At 38.1% G+C, this 27,058-nt stretch overlaps 1 protein-coding gene and 15 non-coding genes across 16 annotated transcripts in view; 1 reads left to right on the top strand and 15 right to left on the bottom strand.

The window, feature by feature from the left end:
- The window catches only part of trnal-aag (transfer RNA leucine (anticodon AAG)), an 82-nt gene extending 70 nt beyond the window's left edge, over nucleotides 1-12 (bottom strand). Inside the window, exon 1 of the tRNA in view lies at nucleotides 1-12. This exon is cut by the window's left edge and continues 70 nt beyond it. This is a non-coding gene — a tRNA (tRNA-Leu).
- A 132-nt stretch (nucleotides 13-144) lies between these two features.
- trnal-aag (transfer RNA leucine (anticodon AAG)) lies at nucleotides 145-226 on the bottom strand. The gene has a single exon. It is a non-coding gene; the product is annotated as a tRNA-Leu (tRNA).
- Nucleotides 227-471: 245 nt separating this feature from the next.
- Nucleotides 472-553, bottom strand: trnal-uag (transfer RNA leucine (anticodon UAG)). The gene has a single exon. It is a non-coding gene; the product is annotated as a tRNA-Leu (tRNA).
- Nucleotides 554-842: 289 nt separating this feature from the next.
- trnal-aag (transfer RNA leucine (anticodon AAG)) lies at nucleotides 843-924 on the bottom strand. The gene has a single exon. It is a non-coding gene; the product is annotated as a tRNA-Leu (tRNA).
- Nucleotides 925-1,054: 130 nt separating this feature from the next.
- Nucleotides 1,055-1,136, bottom strand: trnal-aag (transfer RNA leucine (anticodon AAG)). Its single transcript has one exon. It is a non-coding gene; the product is annotated as a tRNA-Leu (tRNA).
- Nucleotides 1,137-1,268: 132 nt separating this feature from the next.
- Nucleotides 1,269-1,350, bottom strand: trnal-aag (transfer RNA leucine (anticodon AAG)). The gene has a single exon. It is a non-coding gene; the product is annotated as a tRNA-Leu (tRNA).
- Nucleotides 1,351-1,594: 244 nt separating this feature from the next.
- trnal-uag (transfer RNA leucine (anticodon UAG)) lies at nucleotides 1,595-1,676 on the bottom strand. The gene has a single exon. It is a non-coding gene; the product is annotated as a tRNA-Leu (tRNA).
- Nucleotides 1,677-1,966: 290 nt separating this feature from the next.
- On the bottom strand, nucleotides 1,967-2,048 carry trnal-aag (transfer RNA leucine (anticodon AAG)). The gene has a single exon. It is a non-coding gene; the product is annotated as a tRNA-Leu (tRNA).
- Nucleotides 2,049-2,178: 130 nt separating this feature from the next.
- trnal-aag (transfer RNA leucine (anticodon AAG)) lies at nucleotides 2,179-2,284 on the bottom strand. Its single transcript has 2 exons — nucleotides 2,247-2,284; nucleotides 2,179-2,222 (listed from the first exon to the last, which is right to left on the bottom strand). It is a non-coding gene; the product is annotated as a tRNA-Leu (tRNA).
- Nucleotides 2,285-2,416: 132 nt separating this feature from the next.
- trnal-aag (transfer RNA leucine (anticodon AAG)) lies at nucleotides 2,417-2,498 on the bottom strand. Its single transcript has one exon. It is a non-coding gene; the product is annotated as a tRNA-Leu (tRNA).
- Nucleotides 2,499-2,742: 244 nt separating this feature from the next.
- On the bottom strand, nucleotides 2,743-2,824 carry trnal-uag (transfer RNA leucine (anticodon UAG)). The gene has a single exon. It is a non-coding gene; the product is annotated as a tRNA-Leu (tRNA).
- A 474-nt stretch (nucleotides 2,825-3,298) lies between these two features.
- trnal-aag (transfer RNA leucine (anticodon AAG)) lies at nucleotides 3,299-3,380 on the bottom strand. The gene has a single exon. It is a non-coding gene; the product is annotated as a tRNA-Leu (tRNA).
- Nucleotides 3,381-3,512: 132 nt separating this feature from the next.
- trnal-aag (transfer RNA leucine (anticodon AAG)) lies at nucleotides 3,513-3,594 on the bottom strand. The gene has a single exon. It is a non-coding gene; the product is annotated as a tRNA-Leu (tRNA).
- Nucleotides 3,595-3,838: 244 nt separating this feature from the next.
- On the bottom strand, nucleotides 3,839-3,920 carry trnal-uag (transfer RNA leucine (anticodon UAG)). Its single transcript has one exon. It is a non-coding gene; the product is annotated as a tRNA-Leu (tRNA).
- Nucleotides 3,921-4,421: 501 nt separating this feature from the next.
- Nucleotides 4,422-4,503, bottom strand: trnal-aag (transfer RNA leucine (anticodon AAG)). The gene has a single exon. It is a non-coding gene; the product is annotated as a tRNA-Leu (tRNA).
- Nucleotides 4,504-7,728: 3,225 nt separating this feature from the next.
- polr3e (polymerase (RNA) III (DNA directed) polypeptide E) lies at nucleotides 7,729-26,060 on the top strand. Its single transcript, XM_007257247.4, has 21 exons — nucleotides 7,729-7,880; nucleotides 11,892-12,026; nucleotides 12,135-12,185; nucleotides 12,301-12,378; nucleotides 12,475-12,590; nucleotides 12,755-12,837; nucleotides 12,923-13,030; nucleotides 13,782-13,831; nucleotides 13,952-14,071; nucleotides 14,290-14,375; nucleotides 14,933-14,977; nucleotides 15,077-15,168; nucleotides 15,284-15,404; nucleotides 15,511-15,592; nucleotides 16,017-16,076; nucleotides 16,606-16,763; nucleotides 18,114-18,175; nucleotides 18,306-18,790; nucleotides 21,044-21,121; nucleotides 21,458-21,583; nucleotides 23,414-26,060. The coding sequence occupies exons 2-21, from the start codon at nucleotides 11,988-11,990 to the stop codon at nucleotides 23,468-23,470; spliced, it is 2,097 nt and encodes a 698-aa protein (XP_007257309.3). The 5' UTR covers nucleotides 7,729-7,880; nucleotides 11,892-11,987; the 3' UTR covers nucleotides 23,471-26,060.
- The last annotated feature ends 998 nt before the right edge of the window (nucleotides 26,061-27,058 follow it).

The following is a 27,058-nucleotide window of genomic DNA, read 5'->3' as shown; positions in this document are numbered from 1 at the left end:
GGCCACGCTACCTCTGTAGAGCTTGTTTTCATTTTATCATTTGGAGTTACCATCTCAGAAAACAACAAGCCCAAAAAGCCCCAAACAACTAGGTTAAGTTCAGAAAGCAGACAGTTGTGCAATGAAGACGTTCAAAAGCACTGATGGCAGCGGTGGGATTCAAACCCACGCCCCCGAAGAGACTGGAGCCTTAATCCAGCGCCTTAGATCTCTCGGCCACGCTACCTCTGTAAAGCTTGTTTTCATTTTATCATTTGGAGTTACCATCTCAGCAACATGAAAAAAAAAACATTTAAAAAGGAAAAGATCCCTTCCTGCTGAAAGTGACCTTATGTTCCACATGCATGTTGTCATTTGAAACATATTCTAATCTATCTGCAGCAAAGGAAAGCGGAAAGCAACCACAGCGATACACTTTACCAAGCGGATGGCCGTTAAGTTGAGTATGATCTCTGTTCACAAAATTCCAATTGGCAGTGGTGGGATTTGAACCCACGCCTCCAGAGAGACTGGAGCCTAAATCCAGCGCCTTAGACCACTCGGCCACACTACCGCCCACAACCTATTGTCAAATTGTGTAGAAAAGGAAAATCCACTGCTTTAAACAAAAGCGAGGACATTGGACGAAAATCTGCAGGTTCAAGATTAGGTGAAAGAGACTAACATGAAGTTTCCAAGTAATTTGATGTTTTGAAGAAATTCCATGATAAAGTTTTGAAGACGTTTCCAAACAATGCTCTCTGTTTAAAAGTGTGCAGCAACTTTTCATTGTAAAGTCCCAAACAACAAGGTTAAGTTCAGAAAACAGACAGTTGTGCATCTAAGACATTCAGAAGCACTCATGGCAGCGGTGGGATTCGAACCCACGCCCCCGAAGAGACTGGAACCTTAATCCAGCGCCTTAGACCGCTCGGCCACGCTACCCCTGCAAACTAAATTTATTTTTTTATATGGAGTTACCATCTCAGAAAACAACAAGCCCAAAATGCCCCAAACAACTAGGTTAAGTTCAGAAAGCAGACAGTTGTGCATCGAAGACGTTCAAAAGCACTCATGGCAGCGGTGGGATTCGAACCCACGCCCCCGAAGAGACTGGAGCCTTAATCCAGCGCCTTAGACCGCTCGGCCACGCTACCTCTGTAGAGCTTGTTTTCATTTTATCATTTGGAGTTACCATCTCAGAAAACAACAAGCCCAAAAAGCCCCAAACAACTAGGTTAAGTTCAGAAAGCAGACAGTTGTGCAATGAAGACGTTCAAAAGCACTGATGGCAGCGGTGGGATTCAAACCCACGCCCCCGAAGAGACTGGAGCCTTAATCCAGCGCCTTAGATCTCTCGGCCACGCTACCTCTGTAAAGCTTGTTTTCATTTTATCATTTGGAGTTACCATCTCAGCAACATGAAAAAAAAACATTTAAAAAGGAAAAGATCCCTTCCTGCTGAAAGTGACCTTATGTTCCACATGCATGTTGTCATTTGAAACATATTCTAATCTATCTGCAGCAAAGGAAAGCGGAAAGCAACCACAGCGATACACTTTACCAAGCGGATGGCCGTTAAGTTGAGTATGATCTCTGTTCACAAAATTCCAATTGGCAGTGGTGGGATTTGAACCCACGCCTCCAGAGAGACTGGAGCCTAAATCCAGCGCCTTAGACCACTCGGCCACACTACCGCCCACAATCTATTGTCAAATTGTGTAGAAAAGGAAAATGCACTGCTTTAAACAAAAGCGAGGACATTGGACGAAAATCTGCAGGTTCAAGATTAGGTGAAAGAGACTAACATGAAGTTTCCAAGTAATTTGATGTTTTGAAGAAATTCCATGATAAAGTTTTGAAGACGTTTCCAAACAATGCTCTCTGTTTAAAAGTGTGCAGCAACTTTTCAGTTGTAAAGTCCCAAACAACAAGTTTAAGTTCAGAAAACAGACAGTTGTGCATCTAAGACATTCAGAAGCACTCATGGCAGCGGTGGGATTCGAACCCACGCCCTCAAAGAGACTGGAACCTTAATCCAGCACCTTAGACCGCTCGGCCACGCTACCCCTGCAAACTAAATTTATTTTTTTATATGGAGTTACCATCTCAGAAAACAACAAGCCCAAAATGCGCCAAACAACTAGGTTAAGTTCAGAAAGCAGACAGTTGTGCATCGAAGACGTTCAAAAGCACTCATGGCAGCGGTGGGATTCGAACCCACGCCCCCGAAGAGACTCGAACCCACGCCCCCGAAGAGACTGAAGCCTTAATCCAGCGCCTTAGACCGCTCGGCCACGCTACCTCTGTACAGCTTGTTTTCATTTTATCATTTGGAGTTACCATCTCAGAAAACAACAAGCCCAAATAGGGCCAAACAACTAGGTTAAGTTCAGAAAGCAGACAGTTGTGCAACGAAGACGTTCAAAAGCACTGATGGCAGCGGTGGGATTCGAACCCACGCCCCCGAAGAGACTGGAGCCTTAATCCAGCGCCTTAGACCGCTCGGCCACGCTACCTCTGCAAAGCTTGTTTTCATTTTATCATTTGGAGTTACCATCTCAGCAACATGAAAAAAGAACATTTAAAAAGGAAAAGATCCCTTCCTGCTGAAAGTGACCTTATGTTCCACATACATGTTGTCATTTGAAACATATTCTAATCTATCTGCAGCAAAGGAAAGCGGAAAGCAACCACAGCGATACACTTTACCAAGCGGATGGCCGTTAAGTTGAGTATGATCTCTGTTCACAAAATTCCAATTGGCAGTGGTGGGATTTGAACCCACGCCTCCAGAGAGACTGGAGCCTAAATCCAGCGCCTTAGACCACTCGGCCACACTACCGCCCACAACCTTTTGTCAAATTGTGTAGAAAAGGAAAATGCACTGCTTTAAACAAAAGCGAGGACATTGGACGAAAATCTGCAGGTTCAAGATTAGGTGAAAGAGACTAACATGAAGTTTCCAAGTAATTTGATGTTTTGAAGAAATTCCATGATAAAGTTTTGAAGACGTTTCCAAACAATGCTCTCTGTTTAAAAGTGTGCAGCAACTTTTCAGTTGTAAAGTCCCAAACAACAAGGTTAAGTTCAGAAAACAGACAGTTGTGCATCTAAGACATTCAGAAGCACTCATGGCAGCGGTGGGATTCAAACCCACGCCCCCGAAGAGAGCTCGGCCACGCTACCCCTGCAAACTAAATTTATCTTTTTATATGGAGTTACCATCTCAGAAAACTACAAGCCCAAAATGCCCCAAACAACTAGGTTAAGTTCAGAAAGGAGACAGTTCTGCATCGAAGACGTTCAAAAGCACTGATGGCAGCGGTGGGATTCGAACCCACGCCCCCGAAGAGACTGGAGCCTTAATCCAGCGCCTTAGACCGCTCGGCCACACTACCTCTGTAAAGCTTGTTTTCATTTTATCATATGGAGTTACCATCTCAGAAAACAACAAGCCCAAAATGCCCCAAACAACTAGGTTAAGTTCAGAAAGGAGACAGTTGTGCATTGAAGACATTCAAAAGCACTGATGGCAGCGGTGGGATTCGAACCCACGCCCCCGAAGAGACTGGAGCCTTAATCCAGCGCCTTAGACTGCTCGGCCACGCTACCTCTGTAAAGCTTGTTTTCATTTTATCATTTGGAGTTACCATCTCAGCAACATGAAAAAAGAACATTTAAAAAGGAAAAGATCCCTTCCTGCTGAAAGTGACCTCATGTTCCACATGCATGTTGTCATTTGAAACATATTCTAATCTATCTGCAGCAAAGGAAAGCGGAAAGCAACCACAGCGATACACTTTACCAAGCGGATGGCCGTTAAGTTGAGTATGATCTCTGTTCACAAAATTCTAATTGGCAGTGGTGGGATTTGAACCCACGCCTCCAGAGAGACTGGAGCCTAAATTCTGCGCCTTAGACCACTCGGCCACACTACCGCCCACAACCTGTTGTCAAATTGTGTAGAAAAGGAAAATGTACTGCTTTAAACAAAAGCGAGGACATTGGACGAAAAGCTGCAGGTTAAAGATTAGGTGAAAGAGACTAACATGAAGTTTTCAAGTAATTTGATGTTTTGAAGAAATTCCGTGATAAAGTTTTGAAGATGTTTCCAAACAATGCTCTCTGTTTAAAAGTGTGCAGCAACTTTTCAGTTGTAAAGTCCCAAACAACAAGTTTAAGTTCAGAAAACAGACAGTTGTGCATCTAAGACATTCAGAAGCACTGATGGCAGCGGTGGGATTCTAACCCACGCCCCGAAGAGACTGGAACCTTAATCCAGCGCCTTAGACCGCTCGTCCACACTACTCCTGCAAACTAAATTTATTTTTTTAAATGGAGTTACCATCTCAGAAAACAACAAGCCCAAAATGCGCCAAACAACTAGGTTAAGTTCAGAAAGCAGACAGTTGTGCATCGAAGACGTTCAAAAGCACTGATGGCAGCGGTGGGATTCGAACCCACGCCCCCGAAGAGACTGGAACCTTAATCCAGCGCCTTAGACCGCTCGTCCACGCTACTCCTGCAAACTAAATTTATTTTTTTATATGGAGTTACCATCTCAGAAAACAACAAGCCCAAAATGCGCCAAACAACTAGGTTAAGTTCAGAAAGCAGACAGTTGTGCATCGAAGACGTTCAAAAGCACTCATGGCAGCGGTGGGATTCGAACCCACGCCTCCAGAGAGACTGGACCCTGGCAGCCGCTGGTTAGTCTGTCAACATACCCAACATTTGTACAACATTCAACAACACGACCAATCAAATCCATGCTTCGAGCGAGCTGCAGCCAATCATTTCCCCCCATTCTTCCCCAGCCTTCAACATGCTCAACAACTGACCAATCGGAGAGTGAGTTGGAGGACGTTGTCGCCACAGGGGGGCGCTCATCGCGGCAATTTATGTACTGTAACGTCCGTGGCCTCAGTTTCGGCGGAATATTTGACTGTGATGGACTTAAGGAGCATAATGGTTTGTATTAAATCATTTTAATACAGTAATACATTTAATCATTTAGAGTTTGGCCAGTTCATTAGGAACACCGCGTAGCTGTGAGACACATCAGTCTTTGAGTTGAATGGTGTAAATATTTACCTTTTTAATTTTTAAATATTTTAATACAACTGTGATTGAAAAATAAATCTATTGAAATATAAATACATTTAATTGTTTTGTGTGTTACTTGAATTTACAAATACCAGTGTAAAACATGGAAGAAGCCACATTTTAAAACTTTTATTGATTGTTACATTTGTCACAATGTCAAGATACAATAGTGATACAGTGGTATACATTTATACATTTAAATGTTAAATGCAAGACACATTGTAAAACAATATAAATAATCATTTAGAGTCTTTAGGGTGCTGCCAGATGGAGATTCAGAGGAAATGTTATTATTAGTAGTAGGACTAGGATTCATTTTGATTATTAAGATACTTTTGATCGTAGACTGTGTGTTAAAACTGGCCTGCAGCCACAAATATTCACGTATGTATGACCAATAGCGAATTAAACCTCTCATGTTACAAAGTGACAGAAGCGGGAATCGAACCCACGCCGCCGGATTCATATCCCATAGGAACCAATGCAATATAAAACGTGTCGATTTCTTATGCTTAGAAACGCACATATGTCTTTCTAATGACAAAAATCAAAGTACAATCCTCCTTTCTTCTCATTTTTTCCCCTATTTTCTTTCTTTTTCCTTTTTTTCTCTCTTTTTTCTCTTTTTCCTTCTTCCCCCTTCTTCCCCTTCTTCTACAGACTATTGTTCCCCAGCTTTCGTCAGACGGATCAGCTGTTTGTTTGTTTCTCTGCTGCAAAGTTGGGAAAACCACTTTCGAAGCAGCGACTATTCCACTGGCTGGTGGAGGTTATTCAAGGGGCCTACAGGGCTGCAGATCGTCCCCTATCTGCCCCGACTACAGGACATTCTGTTCGAGGTATCGCCACATCCTGGGCTGCGCTTTGAGGAGTGTCTCTACTGGAGATTTGTGCAGCAGCCACATGGTCGTCACCATGCACATTTTCTCTTTTCTACAGTATGAATGTGGCAGCCGCTGAGGGCTTATCTACGGCGGTTCTGTCCGGAGTCTCCTCGTGACATCGCTGGTATGCTTTATCCACATTAAGCACCGCCCTGGCGGTCAGGAACTATGAAACATAACATTAGTTACGTATGTAACTGTGGTTATGTGAATAGTGGATGACCGCCAGGGTTCTTGGTCACTCGGATTGCAAGAAGAACCAGGACTTGAGGAGGAGCAGCGAGTGCCAGGGGGTATTATACCCCTGCATGCGTCACACGCTGTGTCACGTGAGTGACTTCGTTGGTATACTACTCTCGGTTTGCCGTGGGCACGGCAGTGATACATTCACATTAAGCACCGCCCTGGCCGTCATCCACTATTCACATGACCACAGTTACGTACGTAACTAGCGTTTTAGAACTGCAATTTGAGTGTAAAGCAGGAACTGTGCTTGTAGTTTAGTAGAACAGGTTCAGGGGATCGGTGCCTAAGTTACATGTTGTGGTCTATGTGTCTCATGCACCAATATTTTTGTGCAAATTATCGAGAAAAACTGTAATTCCATTTTTATTTGCGTTTTTAGCATTTAGCTCTATTCATCTTTTTAATTACTCTTTTTAATTACTCCCGGACTCCCCCCTCGCGGTTGTCAGTAATTTAATTATGTATGAAGTGTAATATGAAGTGGGCATGCTCTCCATAAACAGGCTCTGAACCGATGAAGCCGGCCAGCAGAGTTGCCAGGTTTCTGCTTTTCCCACCAAATTGTGCTTGTTTGAAAATCTAGTTGCGGGGTGGCGGGGTGCTTTTGTATAGGCTACTTTCAAATTACAACATTAAAAACCAGTAGAACATAACGACATGAACAGCGGGAAAAGGAGAGAAGGAGGAAGAGAGAGAGACAGAGAGAGAGAGAGGGAGAGAGAGAGAAATCACTACGTAACCAGAAATCACAAAACGATCAAAAAATTGTTAAAGGGCGAGAGAAGTGAGTTCAGTAGAGGCAAGAACTGAAATGAGAAAGAAAAGGTTTTTTTTTGCTAATTATGTTACTGTTAAATGTTCTTGACTGGGATATAAACCTGCTATAAAAGAACTAATAAAACACTAATGTTACAATATTATGAATTACTTTAAGATAAATAGCAATACATCCCAATAAACAATGTTGTATAAACTACGGAGAACATTTCTCCCAAATTCCAAATAAAAATATTGTCATTTAGAGTATTGTTTGCAGAAAATGGGCAATAGCTGAAATAACAAAACAGATGCAGAGCTTTCAGACCTCAAATTATGCAAAAAAAAAAAAAAAAAAAAAAAAACAGGTTCATATTTATAAAGTTTCAAGAGTTCAGAAATCAATATTTGGTGCAATAACCAAATATTGTTTTTCATGCATCTTCACATGTTTTCCTTCACCAGTCTTACACACTGCTTTTGTACTTTTTGTGCCTGGTGCAAAAATTCAATCAGTTCAGCTTGGTTTGATGACTTGTTGATCATTCATCTTCCCCCTAGATTATATTCCAGAGGTTTTCAATTTGATAAAATCCAAGAAATCCATATTTTAAGTGGCCCAGAGCTGTATATTAAACACGGGCTAGTTTAAGCTTTCGAATGGAGGATTTTAGACTGACTTTGGGCTGGGTAATTGTATTGGACCTGGCAACTCTGCCGGCCTGACTGTGCATTGCATCATGGGAAGAGACAAAGCACACAGCTCCTCCCCACGTGTCTGTCTGTAGGAAGCCCTGGAATCAGCAACATGGAAGTAGAGCGCAGATTCTGACAAATTCACCCCGCTCAGCTCTACTCCCAGACCGGGGAAGCTTCTTCCGGTCCGGTTCTCCTAGTGAATCTCAGGTCGGGATTTATTCTTTATCTATTAATAAAGTCTTATATTGTTTCGGGAACTGAGGCCTGGAAACGTGATTGTTGTATTGTAGCTACTATGGACTGAGCTACAGCGTTAGCTAACCTAACCTAGCTCACTAACGCTAGCTCCCTGGCTAAACTTAGAGCTGTAGCTGGAAAGTCTAGTTGTTAGCTTGGTTATTCTTTAATTGACGATAAACGTGTTGAATTGTTCTGAAATGTAGCTAACAGGGGTAACATGGCTACCTGTAATTCGAGATTAATGTGTTTGAAAATACCCACCACCCTGTTTGTTGGGATACATGCATGTAGACACGAGTGACAGATGCAGGAGTGAAGGAGAGAGCTCGACTCACCATGGACAGTAGTGTGAAAACGTCTTTTATGAGGCCCATTATGAGTAACTTACAATCATAAAAATGCATTTATTGTGTGATCAGTTCATATAGCCTTAGCTAACTACTCAAAAACGTCCAGTCTAGCTACAGATCAGATCCTGACGTGTGCACGTGTTCTGGTATCTGTGAATTAAATTCTAAGATAACTAAAGCAGCCTGTCTAACGTTAAATGGGAATGAACGTGTAGTTTCGTTCTGTTATCAGTTGTATTAACTATTTACAAATGATTTTAAATGGTCACAAAATATCTAGATCCCCTTTATGTTGTTATGTAGTTCTTATGTGGCTGATTAGCTACAGGAGATCTTTCAAAGTGAATCTTCTGCTCTTTATGATGTTGGCTGTTATCTAACTCTTACTTTAGCCTACTTAGTTATGCTTAAATGTGTTAGTCATGCAGAGTAGACATGGGTGTGGATGTAAAAGACTTTAAGACACAGTAGCAGCCAAACATGTGGACACATCTTCTCATTCCATGTTTTTCCTTCTTCTTGTTCTCTTCTTTTACTTCTTTTCTAAAATGTAGATTAATATTAAACTATACTGTAGAATTCTGTGATTAATCATGATTAATCACAAAGTTTCTTCTTTTAGACTAAGCTGTTGATAATAGGTATTCAAATGTGAAAAAATAAATCAGTGTTAAACACTTAGATTTGTGTTATTGGTGCCAATCCCTACACATAATTGTATTATTCATAGCAATATTGTATATGGATAAAATAATGATTGCATTTCTTTTTAATAACAAATAGGTTTAATGGCAAAAAATTCAAGGAGTCACAGAGACTTTGTCATTCACATCACATGTGGTACATGAGGTGGAACAAAATTGTATTCTCATGATCCAGTTACACCCAAAAGAGCAATTGTTTAAAATGATAAATATAAGACAAAATAAAAAAGAAAAATATATAAATATAAATACACAAAATAGGGAGAGTATGCAAGTAGCAGCAACATTAAGTCCAGAGTGCAAGTTGTGCTATAGCAGCTTGATGGTGTGAATGAAGAGCAATAACATGATTGTGTCTCAGTGAGAGTGTGAAGTGACAGTGTTGTTTTAATATGTAAATGTCCTTGTAAAGTGTCAGTGTGTTGACTAGGTGGAGTTTAAGAGTCTTACAGCAAAATCAACGCTAGTCTAGCTTCATATTCCACCTTCAACAGCTTGAAAAAGATGAAACGTGCTGTCAGCTTTGAGTGTGCATGTGAATGGTTGATTGATAGATAGATAGATAGATAGATAGATAGATAGATAGATAGATAGATAGATAGATAGATAGATATAATAACACGACAAAACAAATAAAGAACACATGGAATTACATAGTAAACAGTAAAAAGTGTTTGTTCTCCTCAATCTCCGGACCTAAACACAAATTATGGGTAATTTGTGATGAGCTGGAGCTTCACAGTGTGAAGGAAAAGCAGCAATTATTGTTCAGCACCTCCAGAAACTCCTTCAATATGCTGAGAAAACTATTCCAGGTGACTCTCCCTCGTGAGAAAATACGAACAGTGTGCAGATCTGTCCTCAAAGCTGAATGTGTCTACTTATAAGAATCTAAAGTATAAAACATATATTCTGGGTTTTTTAACACTTTTGTTTACTATTTAGAGTTATCCATGTTTTTGTATAGCTTTAATGACTTCAATATTCATTTTACAGTTAATTATATAGTATATTCTAGCATGCCAAAAAATACACCAGCAGCCGTAGTTTCTTAAAAACTGTTATTTCAATTAATCAGGGCTAATTACTTTTTATGATAGTTGGTATGGTATGGTAGTTGGTATTAGTGTCCTTTAAGCATCGAGGATATCTATGATTTCACGGAGAAAGTGAATTGAATACAAATTTCATGATATGATGTATAGTACGTTTCTATTTCCCACCCCTTATACAGAATAGTTTGATTTAAAATGCTAAAGTTCTACAAAACAGAGTAAACGCTCATTCTGGTGGTAAAATGTTCCAGGTGTAGACGCTGGCTAGTTTTTACCGCTTCCATAACAAAAAGAATAGGGCTTGTATGGTTAGGCCAACTAGAAACAAGCTGGTTTTGTGTGTGGGTTCCATGTTGGCATTACATATAGATAGTGCTCAGAGTCAGTGATGTGCCCAGGAAAGCATAACAATGGGGGCCCTATATGGGTTTAACACTGTGCACTGGGGCCTACGCTGGACACCTGTGGGACTCAGGACATTTTCACACCTGAAAGCCCAGACCAGAGTCTGCACTAATCTTCATGTCTTTGTTCGGTTGTATACATATGTTCTGGATAATTTTTGTTTCACGCTGCAGTTTAATGAGCGGAATAAAGAATTTTTTACTACACCCAGTCGATATCAGCTACATCTACGTGAGCTGCTTCTCTATATACTGCATATTAATTGCCAGGTGTTGTGACAAAATCTAGCTCTCTGTCAGAATCCGATTTCCCTTTGCGGACACATGCGCATCCATAGCAGCAGAAAGAGTGTAAAAGATTGTCCTCAGATTCCTTTTATTTCTGTTTTTAAATGAGGCTCGATCTACTGTTAAGTCAATGAATTACCAGTCTAAGCGTTAATCTGGTTTGTTTAAAGACTGCCTCAACTTTCTGTAATTGGTCTGAAAGTTTGAACACTGCAGATAAACCGGACCATGGTTCAGTCGATGGTTCAGTCTTTTTGTTCTGGACTGTGGTTCACAGCTTATGTCAAACCTGCTGTTTTGTTTCGGACGCAAACTGAAAAGTTTAAACAACTAGACCAAACAAAGCGAGTGTAAAAGCACCTTAAGGTGCTTGTAATGATGTGGCCTGTATTGGAAGCCCAACTTGGTCTTGACTTCACCATAACCACAGACTCGTGTGCTCTCTCTTTCCCCCCGACAAAGGTTGCTAGGAACCTGGGTGTTATGGTTGATGACCAGCAGTTGCTTGATCCTGCCGCTATGCACTTTACCACATCAGACAAATTTGACCGTTTCTATCACAACAGGCCACCGAACTCCTGGTACAACCAGTGATCGTCTCGTGCCTCGATTAGTGCAATGCCATACTAACGGGCCTCCTGGCCTGTGTTTTAAAATCACAGCAGCACGTCTGGTCTTCAACCAGCCAAAACGGGCACATTTCACCCCACTGCTCATTGAGCTCCATTGGCTACCAGTTGCTGCTCGTATCAAATTCAAAGCTCTTACAATCGCCTACAAGGTGATGACAGAACAGCTCCTTCCTACCTGCACTCACTCCTGAAGGCTTACGCTACCTCCCGGCCGCTGCGCTCCTCCAATTTGGCTTTGCTAAACATTCACACAAAGCAATCCAGACTGTTATCATACAGAGTTCCACAATGGTGCAACAAACCTTCTTCTACTACCAGATCAGGAGCGTCCCTCCCTATTTTTAAGAGACTCCTTTTCTCCTTTCACCCACTATTTCCTTTTAACCTCCTTTAGGCCCTGTCTAAACAAGTTTTTTTACCTTGAAGTTCTATTATTCTAATAAAATCCAGGCCAAACAAGCAATGTGTTAAAGCCCATTAAATAAAAGACATGCCACAAACATTTTTTGCCTAAATCTCTATTATTTTTGTATTTATGTTTACAGCCTTTGCATGGTTTGCTGTGACCAGCTCATCAGTTCTGTATTTCCTGGTTCGGAGTTCATAAGCCTGAGGCAAAGTTTCCTCCTCGTCCTTTAACAATGGCCAGCGGAGAGGAGGATGACCCGATTATACAAGAGGTACGTGTTTGACCCTCAGTGTTTGTATAAACATGCATTGCTGCGCTTAAACCTGCCAGAGACACACAGACATGATGATCTTATTTGCTTTTTCTTTATTGTTTGAAGATTGACGTTTATCTTGCCAAAAGCCTCGCAGACAAGCTGTATTTATTCCAGGTAAGATTGATGAATTTCTTCTGATCCATTTGAAACTGATTGTGATGTTTGGTTTTGATGTGTGAGCTTGGAGTAGTTGAATGATGAATGAAATATGAAATTTCTCCTCTTACAGTATCCTGTGCGCCCTGCCACTATGAACTATGATGATACAACTCATTTATCTGCCAAAATTAAACCTAAGCAGCAAAAGGTCAGATTTCTTCAATAGTTTTGAAGAGATTTTGAAATGAATTTAATTTAAGATATAATTCAGATCACACTTTGTTCTCTACATTTCTGTGCTCAGGTTGAACTTGAGGTGGCCATTGAAACCATGAGTCCCAACTATTGCCGCAGCAAAGGAGAGCAGATCGCTCTCAATGTGGATGGAACATCAATTGAAGAGTCCAGCACTTATTCCACGTATGTAACTTACTTCACTTACGTATTTGAGGAATAGTGGAATTAATTTGCTATTACACTTATTATATTAGAAATCCTCTTTTATTTTTAAATTCCTCTTGTCCAAACCTTTTGGATTTTGATTCTAAATGTGGCACATGTTCTTTCTCCACTTTCTCCCAAAGGAAAATGATGGATAAGCAAACATTCTCATCCATTCAGGCAACTACCAATACAACTCGCTATGCTGCTGCAGTGTTTCGTAAAGGTAATTATCTGCAGTCACTCTGAATCAATCTGTGAGCACTGAGTTGTGTAAAGCCTGTCTGACTGATTGACTAATTTGCTGGCAGGGGAACTTCACCTCACACCATTACAGGGCATTCTTCAGATGAGGCCCAGCTTTTCATATCTCGATAAAGCTGACAGTAAATACAGAGAGAGGGAAGCAGCTAATGAAGGTAAGTCAGCGGTCCCTCGCAGCGAGTATGATCATGTTGTTTTGTTAAAACCTGTGAAAAGCTTTATTCTTTTGAGCCTTTAGCTGGGTGTTTTATATTTTTCAGTTTCGCTCAAAGTTAATTTCTTTGCATCTGATGGCTACACATGTACACACACAAAGGAGCAAATTGTGAGAGACTGATATTACCAATCTCCATTGCCAGAAAAAAAAATCCAGTGCAGGGTTTCTTTGGATATCCTAGAAAGAACATGGGATAATTAGGTGAAGGGGGAAAAAATGAGGCCAAAAGCGGAACTGTAGTAACATAGTCATTTATCATAGTCATTTATTGTCCTATTGTCCTATGTAAATGTCTAATGATAAAGCTTGTTAAACTTAAACATTGACTGTACAGAGTGCTACCGAAATAAAATAGTCCACATCTGTTCTCCTGGATACATTTGCGTTTCAAAAGCTCTGACTCCGACATACCCTGACACCAATCTGACCCCATACAAAAACACACAGTTAACAGTTAACAGATGCTTTAGAATATCTTTGAAGCAATTATTTCTATTTAATTGTCACTAATTATTCTTTATCCAGAAACAAACAAACAAATATTAAAAAAGAGCTCAAGTAAAGCCAGCTAAAACATCCTACTTTTTCACCTTAAACGTCCTTTTTTTTTTTTTTTTTAACTTATTTTTGTGTTTTTATTTATTTTTTTCTTTTCTTGCATTTTAACTCACAATTGTGTTCTTCCACAGCTGGGGACTCTTCTCAAGATGAGGCGGAAGATGACATCAAGCAGATCACTGTAAGACTGTGAAACAGAATATAATGTGGTGCTGCAGTCCCACAGATCAAATCTGTAAATATGTGTCTTTAAAAATATTTGATTGAAATGATCCTCACCTGCATTTTGATTGCCTGCTAGGTGAGGTTTGCCAGACCAGAATCTGAGCAGGCTCGTCAGCGGCGTATCCAGTCCTACGAGTTTCTACAAAAGAAACAAGCTGAAGAACCTTGGGTCCATTTACACTACCACGGCTTAAAGGTAGGTGTAACTTATACAGTGATTGGGTTTTTCAAAGGCCAGATTTATAATCACAAATAACAAACATCAGTTTGAGTAATGAAGCAATACTGTTATAAAGAACATCCCTTTTTTCTAGGGATGTACATTATAAAATGTAACTATCAGACATGAGTGATGTGTGTAAATGGCTTTTCTTAGTTTAGCATCATGTCTGATTATGTTTGCTCTGTCTGTAGGATGGGCGATCTGAACACGAGCGCCAATATCTTTACTGCCAGGCCATGGATACCACAGAGAACACGGAGCTGGTAAAATCCCCAAAGTGAGTGCAAGAAAGTTTTGATGCCTTCATCTTATTCACAGTGGTTATTCACTGGTTGTTGGACCACTGATGTTTTAAAAAATCTTTACCATTGCAAGTAGGGATGTCCCCGATTCGATCCTGTGATTGGATTATTTTTTAGGGATTTTAATCGATCCAGATCCCTAATGTGTTAAAATGTAACAGATGGGGGTTGCTGGACCAGATATCAGTCGCATTGTCCACTGGTTATAGGTATTTGGGTACTGGGGGGGGGGGGGGGTGGGGGGGACACACTGGGCAACCCCTTGAAGTCATTAGGATAGGGATGCTTAAAATGCACAAAACTAGTTATGCCATGGCTTGTTGTGTGTTGGTGTTGGCGTTGTTTTGTTGTTGTTGTTGTTTTGTTGTTATTAATTTATTTTTATTATTGTTTTCTGCAATTAATACCAAATTTGTGGTCTTCTCTACTGAAAATGTAAAAATATTCAGGGCAGCATGTAATTGACATTGCTTATACTACAATGGTCATCTTTATTCTATCTTTTTTTTTTCTTCTCCCCTCTTTCCCCTAGTGAGTACCTTGCTATGCTTATGCCGCCCCTAGCAGAAGAAAAGATGTAAGTAGAATGTTTGTTTTTTCAGTATTATTTATATTTGAGGAGTACATCACTATTATCTAAATGTCTGTTATCTGTCTCATTTTCTTATATAAATAGAGTGAAGCCAGTGGGCCCCAGCAATGTGTTGTCAATGGCCCAACTACGCACCCTGCCCCTTGGGGATCAAGTCAAGACTTTGATGAAGAATGGTAAATTCACTTAATTCTGTAAATAAATTATTAGTGATGTATTACTATTAGCACTTGTTCACAGGTCAAGTTCTTAATGCCCCTTTTCTGTTTTCTTACCCGTATTTCTCTTCAGTTAAAGTCATGCCGTTTGCCAACCTAATGGGGCTGCTTGCATCAGGCACCGACTCCACTGCAGTGCTGCGCTGTATACAGCAGGTGGCGCTGCTGGTCCAGGGGAACTGGGTTGTCAAGAGGTGAGTGTGTTTTTTCTGCCTGTGTGTGTATGTGTCTGTCTCATACTCTCTTTATCTGTTAGTGTTTAACGTTACGTAATAAAGATTTCTTTTTTTTTATTTCCAGTGATGTTCTGTATCCCAAGTCTACCTGCAGTCCACACAGTGGAGTTCCTGCTGAAGTGCTCTGTAGGGGTCGGGACTTTGTGGTAAATTCACAATTGGCACAGATTTCACTTTACTTACATTCACACTGCATGTAATTGTGACGCAACTCCATAAACTCCAAACTGCACACAAACACACTGAATCTGAACCATGTGGTGCTTAAATCTGATGTAATATAGATCTGATAACAATACAACTAATCCAAACGTTAACAGTTCCGTTAAGTAAAAGGCTAATTCATAATGTTTTTTTTTATTTACAGTAACCATCCCTTTTCTATTCCAATGAATTGCATTTAAAACTAAATATAACAAATAAAAGAAATTAAAAACTGATTCTCCATTAAAATATTTATTCTGCAGTGTAAATGGAGCCTTTTTTTTGCTAGAAAATAAAAATAAAAATAACAGGTCAGTGTTTTTTTTTTTTTTTTTTTTTGTGTGTATTTTGTCTTTGCTTGTGCAGATGTGGAGATTCACACATGAACGCTCTCTTATGAGAAAAGAAGTTGCTGCTGTTATAAAGGTGCGTATTGGGACTGATTTTAGCACATAATACTACACATACACATACTGTATGTTTTTCAATTTAGTTGTATGAGCATGAATCAGGGGTTGCACATTTACTGATGGTAGATAAATGATTGCAGACGACAAATCAAATAATCAAATCTACCTGCAGATCTCACAGTTGCTAAAAAAAAAACCCATACCATTTATCACATCACATAAAGAATATTTAGTGAAAGTAACCGCAACGACTTGCCCCATCACCAGACAGATTTTTGCAAGTGTATTTGCAGAGCAATGCACACACACACCAACACACATCAAGCATTGTTAGGTCACTTTTGCAGGCTAAGACGTAGACTTTTTTGGTTTTACGTAGGAACATAAATTACAATTAGTATGCAAAACTATAAGTTCTTGTTTAGCTGTTGGTGCTTCACATCAGTGACACTGTGTGTCCTTGTTTATGTAATGATCACACTTTATCAGACTCTACAGCATTTCAAATTGTTCTGTTGAAGAAAATCTCTTGCTTGCACCCCCAGCTGCCCCCTGAGGATGTGAAGGAATTCCTGGAACAGATGGCCATTCCCAGAGCGAACAGAGGCTGGGAGTTCCTGTTGCCAACTGACCATGATTTTGTTAAGAAGCACCCTGATGTGGCTCAGAGACAGCACATGCTCTGGATGGGCATCCAGAATAAGTAAGGGTGTTTGTTGTATTGTATACATGTGTACTGGTTAGTTTTAGTTTCACATTGCAGTTTAGTATATGGCATAAAAACTTACATCATATCAGATCACCTACGTAGACTGCACTTGCCTATAAGTGATGCTGATTGGTTTGTAGAATGTTGTCAATAGGGGTATCATATCATGTAGTACGCGATAATATCGCCAACATTTTTTAATATCGTCAATGATATTATACCCTGAAATACCGGGTGGGTGCCATATCACCCACCCTTAATTATCACATCAGGGTCCTACTTTTTTGCTGTTTAAGCAAAAGAAAAATTCACACATTTCTCATTTACAATTAAATATTTACTAGAGACAGATTATATTTGTCCAATATCACTTATTTTACTTTAATCCTGTATATATGGAGATATTTCGAGTGCATTATTAGTATCGTGACATTCTGGATCATTGACTTCTGTTAGAAATTCTAAATTCTGCTAAAATTCTTGTATTTTTCTTATATCTTAGTTAGGGGTGTGCTGTATCATATCATATATACAATAAAAAAATGTAAGTTTTGTTTAGTTGCAGTAGTGTGTTTTAATTTTTTGTCATATCGCCAAGAGTATAGTTATCGCCAATATCGTGATATTATTTTAGGGCCATAACCCCCCCCCCCCCCCCCCCCCCCAGTTGTCAATATGTCTAGTTTCCTTTTCCTGCCAGAAGTGCACATGTGGATTCCTTAAATTATGTTTATAAATGAGGGTTAATGCAGGAATAATCAATGTAAATCAGTGTAAAAAGTTTAGATGGTCTGGACCAAATTTGTTCATTTGGTTTATGACCCTGATTAGCATTAGGGGTGGGCGATAATGATACTCTTGGCAATATGACAAAACACTGAATTTAAAACAAATATTTCAAGAAAACACCACTGCAGCAAAATCAGATAGTGACCGAAGTCAGTGATCCAGAATGTCATGATACTAATAATGCACTTCAAATATCTCCATATATCCGGGATAAAATAAAATAAATTATACTGGACAGATATAATCTGTCTCTAGTGAATATATAATGGGAAATGAGAACAGTGTAATTATTATTATTTATTTTTTTTTGCTGAAAACAGCAAAACAAATAGTATCCTAATGGAATAATTAAGGGTGGGTGATGTATATGGAATGATGGAATGATATTTCAGGGTATAATATCGTTCATGATATTGAACAATGTTGGCAAAATTAGGCAGGTGTGAAAGCACCCAAAAACTCAAACTTGAACTTTTCAATGTATCTAGAACATGTTTTATGTTTGTCATAAAACAATTGTTTAATTATTAAATAACCTTAACTGTTTAACTGCAGGTTAGAAAAGGTTTTCAACTTCTCGAAGGAGGATTTTCTGCAGAAAAAGGAGACATCAGCAGGTTTGTATATTTGCATCTTAATTTCTATCTCTATTCGTTCACACTGAGAGATGATTAAACTAACAAATTATTTTAAATGCTAGCTATATATATATATGTATTTTACAACTTGAGTATGTTTGGGTTTCAGAGGTATCGCATATTAGTGGTGAACAGCGTCTGAAAGCAGCTCGAGAGAATGCACGGGAGCACCACGCCTCTCTGCAGAAGGACCTGGATGCCCGAAGACTGAAAGCGTCTGCTATGTCTTCTGCTCCCACCGGTTCTGACGCAACAGTGAGAATAAAAGAAGAACCTATGAGTGATACTGAGGAGTCTATGGACACATCTGGTGCTGTTCAGAACGGTTCACTAAACGGTTATCCTTCCACGGACTCACCTGACGCAGACCCCCATAATGAACACGGGAACGGCCAGGCCTCCACTGCCGAGCTCCAGGACTTTGTACGGAACACTTTCAGAAAGCACTTTGTGTTGTGTCTCAGCGAGGTCAAACGTCTGTTCAACCTGCACCTGGCCAGCCTGCCCACAGGACACTGTGTGTTCGGCCATGTCACAGACCGCATGCTGCAGGACACCATCCTGCACAGCCACTGCAAGCAGATCCTTGTGCCTGTGAGTATCCCTAAAATATAGGCCTTTTTTAGTGCATCATATAATGTCCCAGGAACTAATGGGATAAACAATATTACTTTAATTTGTAAAATAATTTTATGCCACAAATTCAATGATCATTTTCTGTATTATAAATATTAGCAAATAGGTGTGTTCCATATCATATATACGCAATAATATTGCGAATATGTTTGAATATTGTGAATGATGATATACCCTTGGAATATTGAGTCATATCACCTACCCCTAATTATCACCTCTGGGTACTACTTTTTTCTCTCTTTTTTTTTTTTTTTTTTTTTTTGCTGTTTTTATCAAAAGTAAAGAAATCACACTCTTCTCATTTCCCATTTTATATCTACTAGAGACAGATTATATATATCCAGTATCATTTATTTTACTTTAATCCTAATATATGAAGGTATTTGGAGTGTATTATTAGTATCATGACATTTTGGATCATTGACTTTTGTTACAAATCTGATAAAATCTCAGTTAGGGGTGTGCCATATCGTATCGTATGCAATAATACAATTTAATTTTCATTTTGTTGCAGTAGTGTATTCTTGAAATATTTTTTTTTAATTCAGTGATTTGTCATCTTCAAGAGTATCGTTATCGTGAAAATACCATGAAAATATTAGCAAAAAAAAAAATTATATATAAGAAAATTATAATATTAGTAAAATAATGCATTTATTCCATTTTAAAGAGTAATGAATGTTTGATTGTATCAAATTCAGACTAATTGTTTAAATATTCTAAATGAATTAAACATCGTAAAAGTAAAAACCTACCATTTACAGAGTTGACATACCATCGCGACCATGTTAACAGGATCTCCTTAGATCACAAAACAGCAAGATCAGCAAAAAAATAAATAGAGCAGGTAATGTCAGTCTGTAACAATAAGCAAGGCCATGTTAATTTTATGTAATTGTCCCGACAGCCTGTCGTGATGTATACTACTGTACACAATCATTAAGTTGGAGAATGACAAATAAGCTATTTTCAGAAACATTTAAGGTTAGTTTATTTGAGTTCTTTTAATTCTTTATATTAAGATAAAACATTTAGAATTTGCACATTTTATAGCTCCCCACAAAACAAAAAAAGCTTTTTGGAACTTTTAACAGACTTGGCAAGGTTACACAGCTTTTCTGCAAAGATAATCAGTCTAGTAGTAGTAGTAGTAGTAGTAGTAGTAGTAGTAGTAGCAGTAGTACTTTTGGCCCTGGCATTGATTGAGTAGCCAGTATCCATGTTACAGTCAGTGGAGGATTTTAATGATTATGAAGCTGCCATTTTAAGGTACAATTATGTTTATTATAAACACATAAACAAATATGCAAAAGAAGTCTTAGTTAAAGCAATCAGACTATAAATTAGAAGAATGCTGATGGAAATGGTGTTTCTTGGTATAAACAATATTCTATGTTAAAAACATGCATTTAGAACAGATGCTGTACTGGTTTGTGTTCTGGTGTTGAACTCCAGTATATAGTGTAATCCTGGTTTGTTTGTGTTTAAGGCGTAATCCTTAATTCTGGGTTTAGGGGATACAGGGCAGGGCAGGTTGACTGGTGTTATGTAATCGCTATTACTGGAGACAAAGCTCATTAGTGTTAAGACGAGCCTAATGCCAGGGAGTGTCAGGGAGACACGTCCCGCTGTGTCTTTTAAATGTGAGCTGGCAAAGGATGTATGTGGGGTTTTTGGCTTTACTGAAATCCTTGATGGTCTTCTTTTTGAAGATGAATTCTTTACAATGTTAAATAGTTTTAGGTGAAATGCTTTTAAATATTCTTAATATGCAAAGGATTTATTTATGGAATATATATTAAAGTATTAAGCTGATTCAGTCAAATCAGCAGTTGTGCATCTCTATCAGATAGATACCCATATTGGTATCAATGCGTATCAGTTTCCTACCAATATCAGCAGAGCATATGATCCAATCCTGTAAAATGTAGGATGTTCAGTCATTACTTTTAGAGTAATAATAAATAACAATTAATAATAATTGATTATTATTATTGGTTGTTGTAGTGATAGTGATTTTATTTTTTAAAAAATCAGTATGTTGGTATGTTAAAAAAATTAATTAGTTGATACAAATTTTACCGTTACTCTCAGTAATTAAAAAAATGACATTAAATTCTTACTGTTTTATTTATTTATTTATTTTCATTTCTATTGCTGCTTGTGTTTGTCAGGACTGACTGATTTCTGTTTCCCGTTTCCCATCTGCAGTTTCCTCCTCAGACCAGTGCTAGTGCAGATGAACAGAAAGTCTTTGTGTTGTGGGAAAGTGGTGAAACCTTCGATAAGGTAATGTCCTGCAGCAGAACACTGATGATTTTCTGCACCTTATTTTATAGTAAGCATGTGCTCATGAAAAACTTACCAAACCTTTAACAACTTGCTAAAGTTACTATAAGTTTGTCACCTGCACTTTAATGCACACTTTAAGGTAAAGGTGCTTCCCTGATTGCAACAGATAGAAGAGTTCTTTTTGACGAAAGCTGATTGGCTGCTTATTTAAAACTTGGTTAGCTGGATCTTAATATTCCAGCTTTTAGTAGAGCGTGATTGTGGGAGCTAATTAGCATGACTGAGCAGGTTTAATTACTGGAATTAATCTGAAAATTCTGTTTCCTCTTGTAGCATCGGCAGATTTTGTTTGAAATCTTCATGAAGAACTACCGGGTCAGAAGGAACGTCATCCAGTCCCGACTCTCACAGGAACTCGGCGATGCGGTCACCAAATCTGATGTGGACAGGCTGCTTAAGGTATCAGTTCACATTAGACAGTGCTATTCCATTCAATTTTATTTATATAGTGTTTTTTACAACAAAGGTTGTCACAAAGCCGCTTTACAGGAAAAACAGGTCCACGCCTCTTATGATTAGCACCACAGAGATGCCAATTTTATGGTGACAAAGTGGCAAGGAAGCCGGTAGTGTTTAGTAAAGGGGCTCTTTACCCTTTTTTGCTTTGCGACCCCCTTTTAGGGTTTAACATATTTTTCATGACCTTCCCTCCACTCAACCTCAAAGTACGTTTTATCATACTTTTTCTTTTTCTGTCCTTTTTTTTCTGTTGAGACTTTTTTGAAGTTTTTGAAGTTTGAAGTTTCTGCATCTCTAGCAGTTCTACCTTCTACCTTCAAATTAAGTAGAAAAGGTTTAGTACAATGGCAGATTAGGGCAGCATGATAGTAGAAAAAAAATTGTAATATTTTGTGATATATGTCCATTTGTCACTGATTCTCATGATATTAATAATGTAATATTTGTATCCAAGATTGGAACAGTGAGGCATTATTTCTGCTGTAGAATGAAAACATGTGTTTGACATTAAAAGATGCATATGAGACAAAAGATCAACATTTCAGCTTTCAATTCCAGGTATTTACATCTGGATCTGATACACAGTTCAGAAAATAGAAACTTTTATCTGAACCCACCCATTTTTCTTGTTAGAAAATGTATTGGAACATCTAACTGTCAGGTGTGTTTTTTTTTGAATGTCAGTTTAAAGAAAGATGAAATCCGAAAAATGAGATATGACCCTAATCATACTGCCTGGAAAAGCATTACAGAAGAAGAACGCAAAAGTTTCAGTGATTCAAAGGCTTGATGCAGGATTTGCAACTAAATATTAACCCTTTCTTACTTTAATTTACTTTATCTGTTCCTATACTTTTGCTCACAAGAAAAATGGGTATAGCAGATCCAGATGTAAATACTTGCAACTAAAAGGAAAAGTGTTAATATTTTATCTCATATTCATCCTTTAACCCTTTTAATTGCCTTCTCCTGTATACAGGCTACAGGTGTAGGAAACTTTTTTTTTTTTTTTTTTTTTTTTTTTCTGCAGTAAAATAACTTATTTACAATCTGAAAATCTAAGGGCTTTGAAATCTCCTCAGAACACTTGGAAAAGCTGTGTGTTTTATCTCTACTAACCTTAATGAATTTCAGATCAGTAACAGAATCAAACCCAAATTCTGCATGTTTGAAAATGGAGGTAAAAACTACACAAACATAACAAAACTAAAGGCTTGGACATCATTTACTGTTTGATTATTTTTTTCAGAAAAATATTGATTTTAAAAAAAGTTTAGAAAAGAGCCAATTTTGTGATTTTATTCATTATATTTTGACATTGGCAGATTTGCTTAAATATTTTTTTTTCTTTTACAGTTAGAATTAAACTTTTCAATAAAGTTCTTTATCAATCATGCAACCTTTTTATGTAATGCTGGGATATAATCAATGCATGAACTGTTGTACAAGTGATGATGGAATGGGCGCACATTGTGTTTGACAAAGATGCATTTATTTGAATTTGCTGCATTAAAAAAAAAAAAACGCCTGTATTTCCTATAGTTTCTGTCACTGGCCTCTATTCAAAAGGCTCAGTTTTCTTGCTTGCCTTTTGCGCTGCTGTGTATTAATCCAAATGTCAGTGTGCGTGATGATGCGGTTGGATGCGGGAGGTCACTACTTAAGGACCACCAAAATAAGAATTCCTGGTTAATTGTTCGTATTTTTAGTTTTGGTAATATAAGTGTTTCATGCCTTTTTTTCATCCATTTTTTTTGTTCTCTGTTTCAGGAGTGTTGCGTCAGCTTAGGTGGAATGTGGTACTTGAAAGGCACGGTACAGTCCTGACAGTTGGGGAGTTATCTTAGAGATCCCGTCAATCAAAAAGAAGAGGAAAAATCTCCCCCAGAGTTAAGTGAGAGTAAACTCATCTGTGTGGGGAGGTGGAGCAGACTCGTAAATCAGATACTGCTCTCAGCTGTCTAAGACCAGGTTTGGAGGACTGAGAGGTCCATCCGCTGCTCCAGAACACTTGCTTTTGTTTACCTTTTCTAGACACTTAGCCGAGTGTAGCCAAAATCAAAGCTTGTGGAAGCTTCCACACAGTTCATAAAAAGGGCTGGATATCAACTTCATCCTGTGGACCTGTTTAGACACACATACATGTAGAGAAAAAAGGAGGGAGCTGTATATACAGAGAAAAAGAGACAAAATAGTTATCGTCTATTTTTTTTTTTTTTAAGTTATGTTTAGGCATTTCTAATAAAGATGAACAGGTTATTATTTTCTTTCATTTGATGGCAATCTTTTTTGTGGCCTTTAAGAGACGTTCATGTATTATCTTTTTTTTTTTTTTTTGGCCTTCTTGGCACTTAATTGACTGAGACAGATAATTGGTTGAGGCCCCCAATATCCTTCATAAATAAATTACTGTTTTTTTTTACAGTCTAAAAAAATATATATATATGTAGAAGAAAAAAGTATACTGTACTTCTTACATGAGGAAAGGGGGCACAAGTCATGTGATTTCTCATTTACTCTGAACATGTCAAATATTAATTCAAAATTGAAGAGTCAAATTTTGTGAACTTGCAGCCTTTTATTTATAGAGTTTACAGACAACTGACCTGAAAACAGATGAACCAAAGCTCTGGCTACTGAGAAATGACCCTGATACTCAGTGGACTGGATATGGAGGACGGATGCAAATAAAAGAATTTAGAAAGTCAGTGCTTACTAAACTGTGTACTGTGGTGCCGTCATGGGATGTTTTATTGGTTTATTGCAGATAATGTTGACAGAAGGCATGGAGATGGAAAAATCATAAACTTATAAAGGTGCTTCAAATGGTTTTTGAGTGATGCTACAAAGCCGGGGTGTCCAATCTTATTTCGTGTAGCTGCGGGTTTTCATTCCAGATAAGCAGAAGCTCATGTGATCAGATGTTTAAAGACTGAAACACTGATTAACAAGTGAAATCGGGTGAGCTGCTGGTTGCTAACAGTGAAAACATGCAGCCATTAGAGCTGTTTATTGGCAAGAACCTGGCAAATGATACACGTCATGACACAGGGCTTACAATTTAATGTATTGTAATACAAATACTATTGTAAGCAAGGCAATATATTTCGATTGTTTAAATAAAATTTTAGGAAAACATACATTAATATAGTATCATGTTTATAAAAGCTGATTAAAAAAAATGTACTTTTCATCCAATCAGATTAGTGGGCTCTAATGACAGAGTACAAGATAAACAACACAAAATGAACCACTGTTCGTCACCAATTTTTACTTATGAACTCATAACTAAACATCCGTACTGTTATTGAAAATTCATACAGTATTGCAAACAGTTTGCAGTACTATATAATATGATTCTGCACTCCTAGCAGCCACACCGTCCCAGTGTAAATAAAATTGGACATCTCTGCTTAAAAAAAAGAATTTTTAAAGCCTGTTGACACCAAGTACACATTTTTCGAAAAAAAGTTAAAATGTGGCCTTTGAGATTGTAGTCCCTAAATACTATCTAAAGACTATCACTATTAAAAGTATTCATTGAAACACTTTTGGAATTTCTTTGGTGTTTTCATGTAAAATTGTGGAAGAACCCTTTAAAGTGCTTTTAGGGACCTTTTTAAGATTTTTTTTTTTTTTTTGAAGAAGAAAAATGTTGAAGTTTTTGTGAATGTTCCAAAAAGCACCTTTAAATAGTTCTTCCACAGTTTCAAATTGAAGAAACCCTTAAAGTTCCTGAAGGAACTGATACTTTTAACTGTAGAGTTAGGCTGCTGTGTTTTCTAGTAGGTTTTAAACTGAACTGGGATGCAAGCTCACTGAAATATTTACATTTTGGCAAAGCAAATGTCAGGAGAGCTGTGTTTTTCATTTAGCACCCATGCAGTGTTCTACAGAGGGGTGAAATCAGCTTTTGATGCTTCCTGTGCTTCTTCTGCTAAAAATGTTTTATAATTTATAGAGTTTAATTCCATCTTTCTTCTTTCTGTTTTTTGTTTTGTCCATGATGTGTGCATCAATTTATCAGATGAAGTTCAACTGAGGCTGTCCTGGCTTTCAAAGGTGCTGGATGATGATTGCTTTGTACAGTTGAGTGTGTGACTTGTGATTAGTTGTGAAAGCAATATTCTGAGAGACTCTGAAGTGTTTTTATAGAACAAGAGAAAGTGCCTCTAAATTATTCAGGGGAAATTATTACCATTATCGAGTTCTGTTTGTTTTACTTGAACAACCTTATTTCTCACCTAGCCCCGCCCCCTCCTTTCTAACTAAAGACTCTTAGATCCAGTTCAGTAATTTAATCATTCCATATATTCAGAACTTCACCTGACTGTATGTCCACACAGATACCTGAAAAGGGTTACGTCCACAGTTTCACCTTGGAATATGATGCTCAATAAACACTGCAACCAAAGTATTGCTTCTGTTTTGTTTTGGGTTTGTTTGCTGACAGTTTTTAATTGTGATTTGTTGACAACCGACATAAAAAAGTTACAATTATCCATGTGAACTGTATTTAAAAATATGATCTGCCAACAGCTAATTTACATTTACTGTTTATTAATACTTTAATGCTGTACACATCGAATTGACCTGCAGTTCCAACAATAAACTTGTTATTCAAAGTATTTTACAGTCATATGCAAAAAGATATTGGGTGCTTCTTATCTAATGCTGGTTTGCTAATTTTCCAAGTAAAGGAAACTGCACAAAGAACACACTAATACACATAAATGCACAAGTACTGTATATTTTAATAATATACAGTATTTTAGTAATGTATATTTCCCCTCATCGAACATGTTATTTTTTTTTACACTTCAACAATCAAAAGTGATTTGCACTTATAAATAGATTTACATTAACTTTTTAAACAAATAAATTGATAACATCCATCACTTCTTTTTTTACATTAATAGGCATCCCACTGCCTCAAAAACAGTGTCAATCCTGTACTGAACACAGCCTAACAGACCCACTAAACCACATAATTAACAAGGGAGTGGAATAATGTGTATTGAATACGGAAAGCACAAAACTGTGCCGGAGTATAGCACCTCAGGACTGGAATTACCCATCGCTGATATTTTTTTTTCTTTCTTTTTTTTTTAACTGCAGGTCAAAGGCTGTATTCAGACTGCCAACCCAAATTAGATTTTTGGCCATATCTAGAGTGTACTTAGAGCTGCAACTTATGATTGTTTTGGTAGTTGATGGTAGCTCCTGTTATAATACATATTTTCTCTCACCTGCTCTAGTCTGCATACATGTGAATTTAACCTAGTCTCTGCCCTAACATAAATTCTCAAAGAACATCAAATAATAACCGATGTGTGCCGTCTTAACCCCTTCACCATGTGTTTCCATTGTTTCCCAAGCACTTCATGTAGTGCAGTGCAATTACAAACGATTGGT

Source organism: Astyanax mexicanus, chromosome 15 (genome assembly GCF_023375975.1).
Source record: "Astyanax mexicanus isolate ESR-SI-001 chromosome 15, AstMex3_surface, whole genome shotgun sequence".
NCBI lineage: Eukaryota > Metazoa > Chordata > Actinopteri > Characiformes > Acestrorhamphidae > Astyanax > Astyanax mexicanus.
The sequence above is the reverse complement of the archived record's forward strand: the minus strand, read 5'-3'. Positions and strand labels throughout refer to the sequence as shown.